General features: G+C 46.1%; 1 protein-coding gene across 1 annotated transcript in view; it reads left to right on the forward strand.

Annotated features, from left to right (window-relative positions):
* Positions 1–11,115, forward strand: part of LOC134944170 (growth/differentiation factor 8-like) — a 36,153-nt gene extending 25,038 nt beyond the window's left edge. Inside the window, exon 3 of the mRNA XM_063932745.1 lies at positions 7,939–11,115. Within this exon, the coding sequence (XP_063788815.1) occupies positions 7,939–8,319 (381 nt within the window). The 3' untranslated portion in view covers positions 8,320–11,115. The remainder of the gene's footprint in view (positions 1–7,938) is intronic.
* The last annotated feature ends 670 nt before the right edge of the window (positions 11,116–11,785 follow it).

An 11,785-nucleotide genomic window follows, 5' to 3' on the forward strand; every position in this document is an offset into this window, starting at 1 on the left:
TCACACAGTCAGCTACCTCATTGCGCCTCTTTTTTTCTTTGCGTCATGTGCTGTTTGGGGAGGGTTTTTTGGAAGGGACATCCTGCGTGACACTGCAGTGCCACTCCTAGATGGGCCCGGTGTTTGTGTCGGCCACTAGGGTCGCTTATCTTACTCACACAGCTACCTCATTGCGCCTCTTTTTTTCTTTGCGTCATGTGCTGTTTGGGGAGGGTTTTTTGGAAGGGACATCCTGCGTGACACTGCAGTGCCACTCCTAGATGGGCCCGGTGTTTGTGTCGGCCACTAGGGTCGCTAATCTTACTCACACAGCTACCTCATTGCGCCTCTTTTTTTCTTTGCGTCATGTGCTGTTTGGGGAGGGTTTTTTGGAAGGGCCATCCTGCGTGACACTGCAGTGCCACTCCTAGATGGGCCCGGTGTTTGTGTCGGCCACTAGGGTCGCTTATCTTACTCACACAGCGACCTCGGTGCAAATTTTAGGACTAAAAATAATATTGTGAGGTGTGAGGTATTCAGAATAGACTGAAAATGAGTGGAAATTATGGTTTTTGAGGTTAATAATACTTTGGGATCAAAATGACCGCCAAATTCTATGATTTAAGCTGTTTTTTAGGTTTTTTGGAAAAAAACACCCGAATCCAAAACACACCCGAATCCGACAAAAAAAATTCGGTGAGGTTTTGCCAAAACGCGGTCGAACCCAAAACACGGCCGCGGAACCGAACCCAAAACCAAAACACAAAACCCGAAAAATTTCCGGCGCTCATCTCTAGTTTCTACTGCATGTGGGTAAATTAAAATAGTCAATTGTATAATTTGTGCTTGACTACCACATATTTACTTCTTAAGTGTAATATTTACATAGTCACTCACCAACATTAGGGCCCAATTCAGACCTGATTGCAGCAGCAAAATTGTTCTCTAATGGGCAAAACCATGTGCCCTGCAGGTGGGGCAGATGTAACATGTGCAGAGAGAGTTAGATTTGGGTGGGTTATTTTGTTTCTGTGCAGGGTAAATACTGGCTGCTTTATTTTTACACTGCAATTTAGATTTCAGTTTGAACACACCCCACCCAAATATAACTCTCTCTGCACATGTTACATCTGCCCCACCTGCAGTGCACATGGTTTTGCCCATTAGAAAACAATTTTGCTTCTGCGATCAGGTGTGAATTAGGCCCTTGATTTCTTAGATAGGATGGGATCAGCACACATAGGGCCTAATTCAGACCTGAATTGCTGGGCTGCTAAAATTGTTGTCCTGCGGTCAGATAGTCGCCACCCAAGGGGAGTGTATATACTCCGTGCAAGTGTGCGATCGCATGTGTACGCCGAGCTGCTTAAAAATCGCACCTCACTCACCAGTGAATGATTTTTACATGTGTGCGCTGTCTGTGCGCAGGCCAGGACTTACTCCTCCAGTGCGATGAGAACAGGCTGATCAGGGCCGGAGCTGACGTCACACACCCACCCTGAAAATGCTTCGGAAAACACCTGCGTTTTCCCTAACTCTCCCAGAAAGCGTCCAGTTACCACCCACAAACGGCCTCTTCCTGTCAATCAGCCTGCAAATGGCTGTACGATTACAGCCGGCGATGCCTGTTGTTTGCCGACGCGCGTGCACATTGCGGTGCATACACATGCGCGGTTAATCGCTGATTGCCCGCTGGGCGATAACGCAGAGCAGCGATCAGGTCTGAATGACCCCCATAGTCCAGCTGAGTAGAAGGAATATTACGTCTATTGTGAATACGGAGTACGTCATCGTTTGATTGAATCGGCTGTTGAGCCCACCATTGTAATGTGCTATAGGCCTTATGTAGCAGGCAACGCTACTGAGATGCGATCGCCTCTTCCTGGTTCCTGCTGCAGTGCACACGGGCAGGGAGATGCGATCGTGGGACGGAATGGGCTGATGATGCGGCATTGCGAGGGGGAAGGGTTGACTTGCGGACATAGGCCCTCATTCCGAGTTGTTCGCTCGGTATTTTTCATCGCATCGCAGTGAAAATCCGCCTAGTACGCATGCGCAATGTTCGCACTGCGACTGCGCCAAGTAACTTTACTATGAAGAAAGTATTTTTACTCACGGCTTTTTCTTCGCTCCGGCGAACGTAATGTGATTGACAGGAAATGGGTGTTACTGGGCGGAAACACGGCGTTTCAGGGGCGTGTGGCTGAAAACGCTACCGTTTCCGGAAAAAACGCAGGAGTGGCCGGAGAAACGGTGGGAGTGCCTGGGCGAACGCTGGGTGTGTTTGTGACGTCAACCAGGAACGACAAGCACTGAAATGATCGCACAGGCAGAGTAAGTCTGGAGCTACTCTGAAACTGCTAAGTAGTTAGTAATCGCATTATTGCGAATACATCGGTCGCAATTTTAAGAAGCTAAGATTCACTCCCAGTAGGCGGCGGCTTAGCGTGTGTAACTCTGCTAAATTCGCCTTGCGACCGATCAACTCGGAATGAGGGCCATAGTAATGAAAATGGGGTGGGGCCGTCCGCTGCAACCTGGAAGGCGGGGGGGGGGGGGGGGGGGGTGTTCCACAAATAAGCAACGTGATTGCAATTGCATCACGATCGCATCGCTGGCAGGCATTTGCACGATGATCGGCCTTGCCCTGTGCTGGGCGGCTCCCAGCATGCAATCGCAGCCAGTTGCAGTTTTGCTATTTTAGCAAAACTGCAACTGAAGCTGAATAAGGTTCTGCAGTATGGGGGTAATTCCAAGTTGATCGCAGCAGGAAATTTTTTAACAGTTGGTCAAAACCATGTGCACTGCAGGGGAGGCAGATGTAACATGTGCAGAGAGAGTTAGATTTGGGTGGGTTATATTGTTTCTGTGCAGGGTAAATACTGGCAGATTTATTTTTGCACTGCAATTTAGATTGCAGATTGAACACACCCCACCCAAATCTAACTCTCTCTGCACATGTTATATCTGCCTCCCTTGCAGTGCACATGGTTTTGCCCAACTGCTAAAAAATTTCCTGCTGCGATCAACTTGGAATTACCCCCTATGTGTGCTGATCCTATCCTAAGAAATTAACAAGCGCATTTATCAACGAGTGATAAAACTCGTTGTGAATGATAAAATTAATTGCGTATGATAAGTGGTGCTCCAGCCAATCAGCTCCCAACTGTCATGTGTCCAGCTCCTAATTGTCATGTGGTTGAAAAATGACACTTGGGGCTGGAGCGCCATTTATCATACGTAATGAGTTTTATCACTTGTTGATTGATGGGCCCCTAAGATAGGTGAGTGACTAGTGATTTATTATGAAGCTGTTTTACACATTTAAAATCAAGAGAGTGCTGCCTCCATACCTGTGAACATAGATAGATAGATAGATAGATAGATAGATAGATAGATAGATAGATAGATAGATAGATAGATAGATAGATACATAGATAGATAGAGCTTGCCCCTCTGCCGGCATTCTGGCAGACAGATCCCAGTTACAGCCTTGGTGGGAATCGAACACAAGACCTCAGTGCTATGATGCCGAAATGCTCACCATTACACTAACCGTGCAGCCATAATGAAGGAAGGAACACCTGAGGTGTGGTTACCACAATACTATTTCAATGTATGTGCTCACACAGTGCGGCCATGTCGCTCTGTGTTCCATTGAAATCCCGTGTGTCACCGGCCGGATCCTGTTCTGCGGTATCCCGCAGAATAGGATCCGTGTGCACATAGAACCCCCTCCCAGCCAAGCGGGTCCCGTTCAGCGGGACCCGCTTGGCCGCTATGTGTGACCCCAGCCTTAGAGATGGATGCTGTGCATCACAAATGGGGTAATATCAACACAGTTGGAGGGATTGTTCCCCTTTTGTGATGCACAGCGTCCATCTCTAACATTAACAGGAAGACCCGTGAGTGCCACAACTATCAAATATATATATATATATATATATACAGTATGTATATATATATATATATACATACAGTATGTGTATATATATATATATATATATAAATTTCTCTTTATAGAGGAGGCACCTGTGTTGTCGTCGTTCCCCCTGCCAGAGCAGTTCCTCACCCACAGGGATGCCCAACAAAAATCACAGAAGGCAGCAGTGACAGCCACTGTTCTTCTTGCCAGGGTCTGACACCTCTCCGCAGTCCGCACTACAATCAAGTAACTCTGCAAAACTACAGCTCCCAGCACCCATTGCTGTTGGGAGCTCACAGTAGCAATAGCTGCTGGGAGCTGTAGTTTTGCAGAGTTACTTGATTGTAGTGCGGACTGCGGAGAGGTGCCAGACCCTGGCGAGAAGAACAGTGGCTGTCACTGCTGCCTTCTGAGGTCTTTGCCAGGCATCCCTGCAGGCGGGGGACACAGGAGCATAGTGAATCTGCCACTTGGCCACAAGTGGCACAGCCAGGCGATGCCCCTCCTCAGCTGGCACCCCTGGCGAGTGCCATCCTGGCCAATGGCTAGATACACCCCTGCCTGTTACAATACTGGTGTTATTCCTGGACTGCAATGACCAGAGTAGATATACAAGTGTGTAGTCAGTCAGATGAAGCCAGGTCAGTACACAAGGTAGGTAGCTATATGTAGCCGGGTCAGTACACAAGTTAGGTTGATCAAAAGTTCAAGGTAACAGCAACAAGATGCAAGAGCTAAGCAGGCATAATACTCAAGCAAAGGTTCAAACCATGAGTTGCCTTTTTGTAGGCCCAAACAGGAAACAGGATCCAAGAAGGATTCTAATAATGCAATACTGGCCATCTTGGATGAGGGCATATTCAAGGGCAAGTTCTCAAAACACAGCAACTTCTGGTGGCTGGAGGTAAGAATATCAGACATCTCTAACAAAATGAACATGTCCCAAGATGGATTCTCTTGATGCAGTCCTGGCCTTCTTGGAATAAACTCAAAGGCAGTGACCCCTGGTTTAGAAGTGTTTAAAAATCGTGGTGGTTTTGGCTAGTCAGGTCTCACAAGAGTGTAGAATTATAGAGGATATTGGGGTCTATCTACTAAATCTTGGATAGATAAAAAGTGGAGCGAGATAAAGTACCAGTCAATCAGCTCCCAACTGTCATGTTACAAGCTGTGTTTGAAAAATGACAGGAGCTGATTGGCTGGTACTTTATCTCCATCCAATGTTATCTCTCGCCAAAGCTTAGCACATAGCCCCCTTTATTGAAGTCAGATCCTTCTGTGGCATAGCTTGAGAATTCTCAAATTGCTGCGGTAAGGCATGAGCTATGCCAACACGGGCTCCCAATCTGAGGGTAACAATGAAATTAGAGTGGGAGAAAAAGACCAACATGCCTGCGGAGAATAGAGTCACATAGCTGTCCTTAAATATTCTAGGTTCCCATGGTGCTAGCCTCATGCAAAAGGTGCACCATTCCTTTAGTGCTGAATAAATGGCTAATAATTCACAGTCTTCTATTGTATAATTACATTGTGCTTCAGAAATTTTTTAAAGAGAAATATGCGCAAGGGTATAACTAACGCTTCACCCTCTACTCTGTTATAACATGGCTCCAACTGCAAACTCTAAGGAATCTACTTCCACTGTGAAAGGGTGAGTTGGGTCAGGATGAGCTAATACAGGTGCGGAATGGAAAGATTGTTTGAAGATATCGAAAGCTCCCTGTGTTGATTGAGACCAAATGAAAGGAACTTGCTTGCAGGGTAGCCTGATGAAAGGCTGAATGTCTTTTGAGATTTTTATTTTATTTCATAAAGTTCTGATAATAGTTTGTGAAACCTAGAATTATTGCAGGGCATTTAAATCTTGTGTAATGGGCCACTCTTGAAATGCTTGAGTCTTGTTGATGTCCGTGATAAGTCCTCGGAAGGACACAATATGAACTAAGAGTCCTCTGCTTTCCACATGGAAAGTGGACTTTTGTAGCTTGGCTTACTTTGGACCCTTAAATGTGCTATCCCAATTTTGACTTGTCTACAATGTTCTGAGGGTACCTTTGAGAAAATCAAAATACTGTCAAGTTTATAGTTCCAAATGTATCTAGAATATTCTTGAGCAAGACATTGACTAAGATCTGGAAAGTTGTGTGGCAATTGGGAAAGTCCCAGGGCACACCGTCACCAAGACGTTCAAAGTGCCCATAATGGGACATAAGGCCGTCTTACACTCATCCACAGGACGTATGTAGACCAGGTTGTAAGTCCCTCTTAGGTCTAATTTCATGAAGATATGTTTTGATCATAACCTCTCAAAAAGTTCAGGAATTAAAGACAAAGATCACCAGTAGTGAATGGTTCTGTTATTAATTAATGGCTGTAATTTACACATGGGTAAATGCAGATAACTTTACATTCTACACAAGGGGTTCCTTTTGGCGACATGGATGGCCTGGTGAACCCTTGTGCTGGGTTGTCCTTAACATATTCTTTGAAAACTTTCAATTCAGTCTCAGAGAGGGAATAGACATGGCCGAACAGGACAGGAGGCTCCTGGAATTAGTTTCCTCTGGCACTGGTATAACCAAGGCATGAGAAGGTTTTTTTTAAATCAAATGTATTCAGCATAAAGTAGGCCACAGATAACCCTTCTTTTGGCAATATGGTGGTGCAGATCAAACAGGTTGGCCTTTTTTGTGGTACAGAATTGGTCTGGTCTTGAAGCCGGAAAGTGCTACTGCGCATACTTCATGGTTCTTTAGGGAGGCTTCCCTCCTACCCAAGATGGCCACCAACTTGTTAGTGTGTTAGAACACCACAGTAGGACACAGACATGTCCCACATATTTCCATAGAGACCCTGCTATTACCCGCTGATCCATCCTGGTACAACCACTGGTACTGCGTGCATTCTGCTCCAATACCAACATACAGTGACCGGTTAGTGACCTGTATGCTCCACTCCATGCCGAGCGTCAGTGTTGGCATAACTGCGATTACAGCTGTACAATTCACATTACAGCTGAATAAACCACCCTGAAGTTAAGAATTACGCTAGAACTCTCCCCATATCAACTTTGAATCTCTCTGCACATTTTACACCTGCCCCACCTTCCATGCATCCTGGTTTTGCCAAGGTGCAAATTGCTTCTTTGCTCACTTTTTATACAACTTTCATTTCTGTTTCCATCCATGTTCCGCTGTCCACTGAGCTTAACTGTCATTGTCGCTGTCATCTCTGTTTGGCTACTGGTCAGTGGGACCAGTAGCCAAACAGAGATGACAGCAGCAATGACAGTTCCCAGGTCTGCTCAGCTGCCCACTGAGGTCAACTGTGAATTATCTTGCCTTTTCTGTTTGGCTGCCGGACCCACCAAGCCCATCTGCCATCTTTCTGGTTCATGTGTCAAAACTGCAGACATTGGGGGTTATACAGGTTTGTTAGAAAACCAAAAAAGTTAGAAGTTGTGCAAAACCATGTTGCACTGCAGGTGGGCAGATGTAACATGTGCAGACAGGGCCGGCAACAGACATTTTGGGGCCCGGTACAGTGATATCTCTGGGGCCCCCTCAGAGCAATGGAATTTGCTGCGCTATATCTACAGTATACAGATATTTAAATATTTATCTCTCTCCTTCCTCGCCCACACACACCACAGTCGGTCTCTCCCCAATAACTCCATGATGATTACCTGCTCACATCCCTGCCGGACACTATGAGGCATATACTTGGGGCCCCTCTGATCCTTGGGGCCCGGTACAGGTGTCCCCTTTGACCCCCCCTGTCGCCGGCCCTGTGTGCAGAGAGAGCTGGGCATGGGAACAGGTAGCAGCAGCTGTGCACTGGGGTCAAGATCCAGACGCCACCCTGGTAATAGCAGAGACTTTGTGTGGGCCACCCAATTGTGGGGAGACCTGGAAGACCACCCTGGCTTATATCCAACACTGGGGTGTACTGTATGTATAAAAAAATTCTGTTTGTATCATGCCCATAGGTCTATTTGAGTTAAAACTGATTCTTTGTACCTCTTCCTCCTCCAGATTCCATTTTTGGAGGTCAAGGTTCTAGATACTCCAAGACGCTTCCGAAGAGATTCCGGAATTGACTGCGATGAGCATTCGACTGAAACAATGTGCTGTCGTTACCCATTGACAGTCGATTTTGAGGCTTTTGGATGGGATTGGGTCATTGCACCAAAGAAATACAAAGCAAATTACTGTTCTGGAGAATGTGGACTTGAGTTCCTGCAGAAATTCCCTCACACCCATGTTATTAATCAGGCAAGCAGTAAAGGTCCTGCTGGACCTTGCTGCTCCCCGGCTAAAATGTCTTCGATTAATATGCTTTATTTTAATGATGATGCAGAAGTAATTCAAGGGAAAATCCCAGGTATGGTGGTCGATCGCTGTGGGTGCATCTGAGCATTCCTTAGCAGCCCGTAATCCTGAAATGCAGACACCTATGGAACTCTACCAATGTAGTTACCTTTTACAGCACTTCGCCTCCGGAACCTCCCTGTTATAGTATCTGAGCCTATGTGATAAAATAATGAGCAGTAACTGAAATGCAACGCTGTACGTTATCATGTGATTCCACTACCACACGTCACACGTATAACACATTATTTTTGCATTTCTTTCTATGAATTAGCTCAGATCAGTAAGAAGACAAATGACGTTCTGCATACAGGGGTATAATAAGTGCTAGCAACATGTTATAATAATATGCAGGATTTGGAATGTGCTCTCACAAACTTGAATATGTAAAATAGGATTCAAATTCCACGTGGCACATAAGTAGGAAGTGTGCAGGTGTCTGATTTAATGCCGTTAGTGTGTATGGTGCTGCCATATGATACAGTATCTGCTGCGCAAGGCTTTGGTGTAGCACAGTACAGGATTTATTTGGCTGTAGTATATTGAAGTGGTACAGAACCGTGTGTGTATTGTGGCCCAGCCCGCAGGTGTCAAGTTCAAATGGAACCTGTTTTGTTTTGTTCATCCTGCTTTTGTATTGTGACGTACTGTATGTGCATCATCCTGGTCAATGGTTTATGTCTGTCTGTGTCTAAAAATGAGTGCAGGGATGTAGAAAAGCCTTCCCTATTAACAGGATGCCCCAACCGTTCTTTGGTGAGTTCCGGGATTCTCTGGATATTTGTCTAGAATTTGTGGAATCCACAACAACATTTTAAAGGGGTCTCTAATGCTTCATAGTGGTATTTTTTTTAGTTCCCATAGTAATGTACATTATACTACACTGCACCCAGTTTACATTATGCCACACAGTTCCACCAGTTCACATTATGCCACAGTGCCCCAAGCTCACAATATGCCACAATGCCCCAGATCACATTATGCCACAGTGCCCCCAGTTCGCAATATGCCACAGTGTCCCAAGGTCACATTATGCCTCACAGTTCCCCCAGTTCACATTATGCCACAGTGCCCCCTGTTTACATTATGCCTCACAGTTCCCTCAGTTTACATTATGATGCAGTGTCCCCAGGTCACATTATGCCACAGTGTCCCCAGTTCACATTATGCCAGTGTCCCCAGGTCACATTATGCCACAGTGTCCCCAGTTCATATTATGCCACAGTGCCCCCAATTCACATTATGCCACAGTGCCCCAGTACACATTATGCCACAGTGCCCCCTGTTCACATTATGCCACAGTGTCCCCTGTTCACATTATGCCACAGTGTCCCCAGTTCACATTATGCCACAGTGTCCCCAGTTCACATTATGCCACAGTGCCCCCTGCTCACATTATGCCACAATGCCCCCAGTTCACATTATGCCGCAGTGTCTCCAGTTTACATTATGCCACAGTGCCCCCAGTTCACATTATGCCATAGTGCCCCCAGTTCACATTATGCCACAGTGTCCCCAGTTCACATTATGCCACAGTGCCCCAGTTCACATTATGCCACAGAGCCCCCTGTTTACATTATGCCTCACAGTTCCCTTAGTTTACATTATGCCACAGTGTCCCCAGGTCAAATTATGCCAGTGTCCCCAGGTCACATTATGCCACAGTGTCCCCAGTTCATATTATGCCACAGTGTTCCCAGTTCACATTATGCCACAGTGCCCCAGTACACATTATGCCACAGTGCCCCCTGTTCACATTATGCCACAGTGTCCCCTGTTCACATGCCATAGTGTCCCCAGTTCACATTATGCCAGTGTCCCCAGTTCACATTATGCCACAGTACCCCAGTTCACATTATGCCACAGTGCCCCAGTACATATTATGCCACAGTGTCCCCAGTTCACATTATGCCACAGTGTCCCCTGTTCACATTATGCCACAGTGTCCCCTGTTCACATTATGCCACAGTGTCTCCAGTTCACATTATGCTGCAGTGTCTCCAGTTCACATTATGCCACAGTGCCCCCAGTTCACATTATGCCACAGTGTCCCCAGTTCACATTATACTTTAGCTAACCTTGGCCATATGAGGGAACTTTAAAAAACAAATCACACAGTCATTAAAACAATTTTCATGCAGTAAAGAGAAGTAGAAAAAAAATGCTCAACTGAGTGCGTAATCAATACTGCATCCAGCTCAGAACCAGGCTCTGAGTCGTCTTTCAGTATATTTATGTTAGTCTTATATTTATTTGCAAATGTTGGTTTTTTGAGCAAATAACTTCATGTTTGTGATGCTAAATATTACAGTGCCCAACGGCTGCACTGCACCCTGTGACGGCCATGTCTCCTTACTGGTGATGTCGAACCGAGGGGCAGAGCCGCCGCCGGCGGTAAGTGCAGCACTGCCTGCCCTACGCTGTGGGCGGGACTGCAGTTCTGGCTGCAAGGTGCTGTTACAGGCAGCCTGCTAGCCAGATGTAGGGCACGTGGGGCCCACAGCGCCCCTAGTTACAGCCCTGTATAGATGCATTCAGCGCAGTTTCCCCAAAAGACTACAGTAGTAATTTGCAGAATTAGAAAGGAAAGTCCGCAATACAGCAATGGCTTCTTGCCTAATGATCTGACATGTCCAGGCTACAGTATAATACTTTTGCACTATCTAATGACATCACTGGTTCCACATGATGTAAAATAAAATAAAACGTTAACAGAATTTAAGTTATTGTTTGTATTTTGCATAATTCTGTAAATAAATGTTCTGTTTTTTATTCACGGCTGTTGATAAATGTATACGAGTAATAAATAAGCTATACTGTACGGCCGAGGCTTTCCCAGGGCTTCTGTGGTGTCTGGTAACGTCAGTCTTCAATTATTTTAAATTATTTTCAAACATTTTGGCAGCGCTATTTGCAATAATTCTATTTGTTCTTTTCCTCAACCAAATATTTAACATGTGCGATAAAGGATTTTACCTACAATATACCCTCATTCTACAAATCACACATAGTACTCCCTGCTCCTCTGTAAGGTGCTTGGTGCAAATATTCTATTAAATAAATGTTTGTTTCCATAGAAACATGGAGTTTGACGGCAGATAAGAACCACTTGGTCCATCTAGTCTGCCCCTCTTTGAAGTTATTCAATTACCGGCGGTAATTTACCACACTTAATATTGTGATTTTAGACTGACGGCAGGGCCGGACTGCCCATCGGGCACTTCTGGTAAATGGCAGAAGGGCTGATGGGCCGGTCCTGCCATTCAGAGAGACGGGAAGGCCGCGCGCTGTGCAGCCTCCGGCTTTCTGTTGTACGCAATCCCCCGCCCCACCTGCCCTTCTCCATGGAAATAAAGGCACGCCACGAGTCCGCGCCCCCTGACTCGCGGCGCGCCCCTGCCCATTTCTATGGAAATGGGGCCGGGCCGCCAGCCCATGCCCCCTTGACTCACAGCACGCCCCCGTCGCTAGTTTGCACACGCCCCCTTTCGGGGTGTCCACGCCCCCTTTC

This window comes from Pseudophryne corroboree, chromosome 7 (genome assembly GCF_028390025.1).
Source record: "Pseudophryne corroboree isolate aPseCor3 chromosome 7, aPseCor3.hap2, whole genome shotgun sequence".
NCBI lineage: Eukaryota > Metazoa > Chordata > Amphibia > Anura > Myobatrachidae > Pseudophryne > Pseudophryne corroboree.